Genomic DNA, 3,616 nt, shown 5'->3' on the forward strand with positions numbered 1-3,616 from the left:
ATATAATATATAAAATTATACACAAATACCATTACATATATGTTATGGATTATGTTATACATGTAAACCCACGTATGTAATATGGATAAAAGAGCTTTGGATGTGTGACAATATTTCCTGAGGTGCTGGAATAAGTATATTGATTTTAGTAGGGTGATCACACACTCCTGGAGGCAACTTTGAACACTACAGAGGTATTCAATGATTGGATATCAAGGTTAGAGTTCTCCAGGAAAAGGGAAAGGAGTGGGAACTATTATTTTTAACCCAGTTCTGCTGCCATATTTTGAAACAGCACAACCAAAGCCTGGTAAGATGGGGCTATATCCAATGGTGGATTACTCTAGAGGAAATGTACCTGGTTCCAATGTCAAATGTCTGTAGGAGTTCTGCAGCTCCTGTGGGATGCCCCCCACATCGACAGGTGAATTCATCACAAGTGGCCGAGCTCCAGCCTCTGAGAAATGCTCTGCCAGTCCATTCACACTTGCTGACACCCTGGCGCCTCCCTTTTTAATAACGACTTTATTCCGCTTTCCATCACAATAAGCCAGCCCCAGCCAGAGATCCACTTGTGTAAAGATAAGACTGGAATTTAACCGGAAGCTCAACAGTCCACTCTTCAGCTCAGTCTGGATTTCATATTCAAAAGAGAAAAAAAGCTGTATCAAAAGGCTTAAAAAGGCAGTGTAGGCCAGAGCAGAAGGTCAATTTCCTGAAGAAAAGCAAGAAGTTTCCATGAAAGCTCTCAATAAAACTGTTCTAGTTTATCCTAAGAAGGACTGGAGCAACGGATAACGAAATATTTCCCAAGCTCACAATCAACATGAAGAATGCTTCATTCAGTCAAACAGATTCACGCCCAGTGATGATGATGCTACATGGTTTGCCATTATGTAGGCATAAGCTTTTTTGAAACTCAGTTAAAAGATTAAATCCTAGTATAAATGACTGAACAGCTGGGGAGCAGCACAGTATGAACCACGACTCCATTTCTGAGTTCTTAGAAAATGAGAAAATGCTACTTCATAGATCAATTTAATTTGGGGGAAAATATGACAAGACAATAAGAAAATGACATGTCAAGCTCAATGAAGCTTATTTTAAATGGTTAGTGAACTCAATTTCAAATTCGTAAGATATATTTTGATTCAATAGTTCAGCTTTATCCTAAATCTTGAGTGTAATTGCTTCTCTGTGTATATTCTTTTAGATTAATGCACCGCTTTCTAATGTAATCATATTTTACCCAAATTTTCAGAGTAAGGGAAATGCATTCATGTGTTTTCATCAAAGTGTTACCTGATAATTATTTTACTTACCATTTTTATTTGTTTTGAACATGAAATCAGCTGCCATAGGATAGTTGAAAGCTTCAGATCAATAAGTCAAATAAATCAAGTCATATTTGGTTAAAAAAAAACCATGTTTTATATGTAAATATCATCTGTGTGACGTATCCTTGGTAAGCAGACATTACCCTTCATCCAATAAACACTGAGTTCCAACAGTCACACTTAATGTCCAAAGACAACACTTTCCCCATGAATCCTAGCAGTGGAAAAACCAACATGTGGGTGGGGCACTGTTGTTGATAAAGGGGAGAAACGGGGTCCCCTAGAGGGCCCTTAGTCCCATTCATAAAAGAATTTAAGAATGGACTCAAAGAGAAGCTTTAGGAAATTTTATTAGAATTTAAGGAAAAAGTCTCAGGGCAGGGAAACCATAAATCTCAGCAGAAGGAAAAAGCCATAAAAGCCTGAGGGTTTAGAGCCTTCATGGAGATCAAGTGGTTGACAAGCAGGGAGGGAAAGGCAGTTTTAGAGAAAAAGTAAAGAAATACAAGATGTTGGGGCAGCCCGAGGCATTGAGGAACGCGCGTAGAAAAGAGGTATGAAGGAGAAAGAGGAGAGGTGGGCTTCTCTCAGAAAAGTGACCAAAACTTAACAGTCACATGTCTGCAGGTGGCTGCATCAACAACAGCTGCACTAAATGATGGGATTCAGAGCAGGAAGTTTCCCATCTCATCCGTGCACTAAGTGTTCTGCTGTCTCCTTAGCATCATAACTTAAGGTGAACCCACCTTCATAGGGGTGGTCCTATGACCAGGTGACTGATCAGTGACACTGAAAAGTTGGATCCAGGCAAGAGATTTCATTTTCCTGACCAGTCTTTTCCCAGAGGATGTTTGCTGATAGACACTGTAACTGAGAGGATGATGGGATGCCATGTAAATAGGGAACAGACATGCCTCTCACTCCCTCAGAGTCAAGAACCATTTAGAGGGCCTAGGGAGATGGCTCAGTGGGTGAAACACTTGCTGTGTGATCATAGAGACCAGCCTCTGGATCCCCAGAACCAATGTAAAAGTAGGTCAGCTATGGTGGTCTCCTGTAATCCAAGTACTCAGTCTCAGCACTGAGGAGGAAGAGACAGTGGATCTCCAGAGCAAGCTGGATATTAGGCTGGCCTAATTGTCAGACTCTGGATTCAACCAGAGACCCTGCCTCAATAAACAGTGTGGTTCAAGAGAGACACTGAACATCAACCTTGGGTCTCCACATGTACACACAGATATGTGAAACCCCAAACATGTATGTGAGCACAATTCACACATGCTTTCAGACCACACACATACACACACAAAAGAAAGAGTTTGAGTAATGTAAGGTCCGTGGACAATCCTCTAAGCAGGAACATGCACTGTGGAGTGAGGACATTATGTTTAGAGTTTCCAAGGCAGGTGAGAGACAAGCGGCCTCAGCGTTGGGAGGTAAGGAGAGCTTGCTCAGTGTTTAGAGGATAGATTTTGGATAATTTGGGATGACATGAAAAGAGTCCATCTTTCCTTGACTATTTGACACTAAAACTCATTCTGAATTAATCCAGGGTATCACTGATTGTGATGACTTATTGAATCCATCAAAATAAGTAGAATTAATAATGGTGATCTGGAAGATTCTATCTAAGAAGTCTTTTGAAAAGCAACTTGTCAGAACCTGGTGAGTGGTACTGAATGTGTCAGATACACACAATGCACCTAATATTGGCAAATTGTCATGTGCTGTTTGCGTCCGCCGAGAAGCTGGCTCTGGAATCAGGGATGCCCCCACTCCTGCTATATACTCCAGCATGTTTGTCTCAAAATGTCCTCCTCCAGGAACAGTTGGCTTGGGCTGACCTTCAAACCCCGCCCCCATCCCGCATCTATATGACAGGGAGGAGAAAACAGCCATGTAGCCAGAGTCAAAACATCATGCCCCTGGGAACAGTTGGAAGATAAACCATTTCTAACAGAGGCTACTACTGTGTAGCCTATAATATAAAAGTGCCTGCACGGGAAAGAGAAACCAGAAGTTCAACTGTGGAGGGAAAACTAAATCAACAGAAGTCTAGCTGATGCCTTCGTCTCCCTAGTTGGGTTTGGCTGGATATTCTGAGCACCTGATTTGATGATGTTTTGGTATCTGTCTGTCTATCTATCTATCTATCTATCTATCTATCTATCATCTATCTATCTATCATCTATCTATCTATCATCTGTCATCTATCATCATCTATCATCTATCTATCATCTATCTATCTCTATCTATCTATCTATCTATCTATCATCTAT

General features: G+C 41.0%; 1 protein-coding gene across 1 annotated transcript in view; it reads right to left on the minus strand.

Annotated features, from left to right (window-relative positions):
* Ush2a (usherin) overlaps positions 1–3,616 on the minus strand; it is an 828,188-nt gene that overhangs the window by 488,593 nt on the left and 335,979 nt on the right. The window contains 1 exon segment of the mRNA XM_008834819.2: positions 359–632. Within this exon segment, the coding sequence (XP_008833041.1) occupies positions 359–632 (274 nt within the window).

The sequence above is a fragment of the Nannospalax galili genome, unplaced genomic scaffold (genome assembly GCF_000622305.1).
Source record: "Nannospalax galili isolate Female #2095 unplaced genomic scaffold, S.galili_v1.0 scaffold657, whole genome shotgun sequence".
Classification (NCBI taxonomy): Eukaryota; Metazoa; Chordata; class Mammalia; order Rodentia; family Spalacidae; genus Nannospalax; species Nannospalax galili.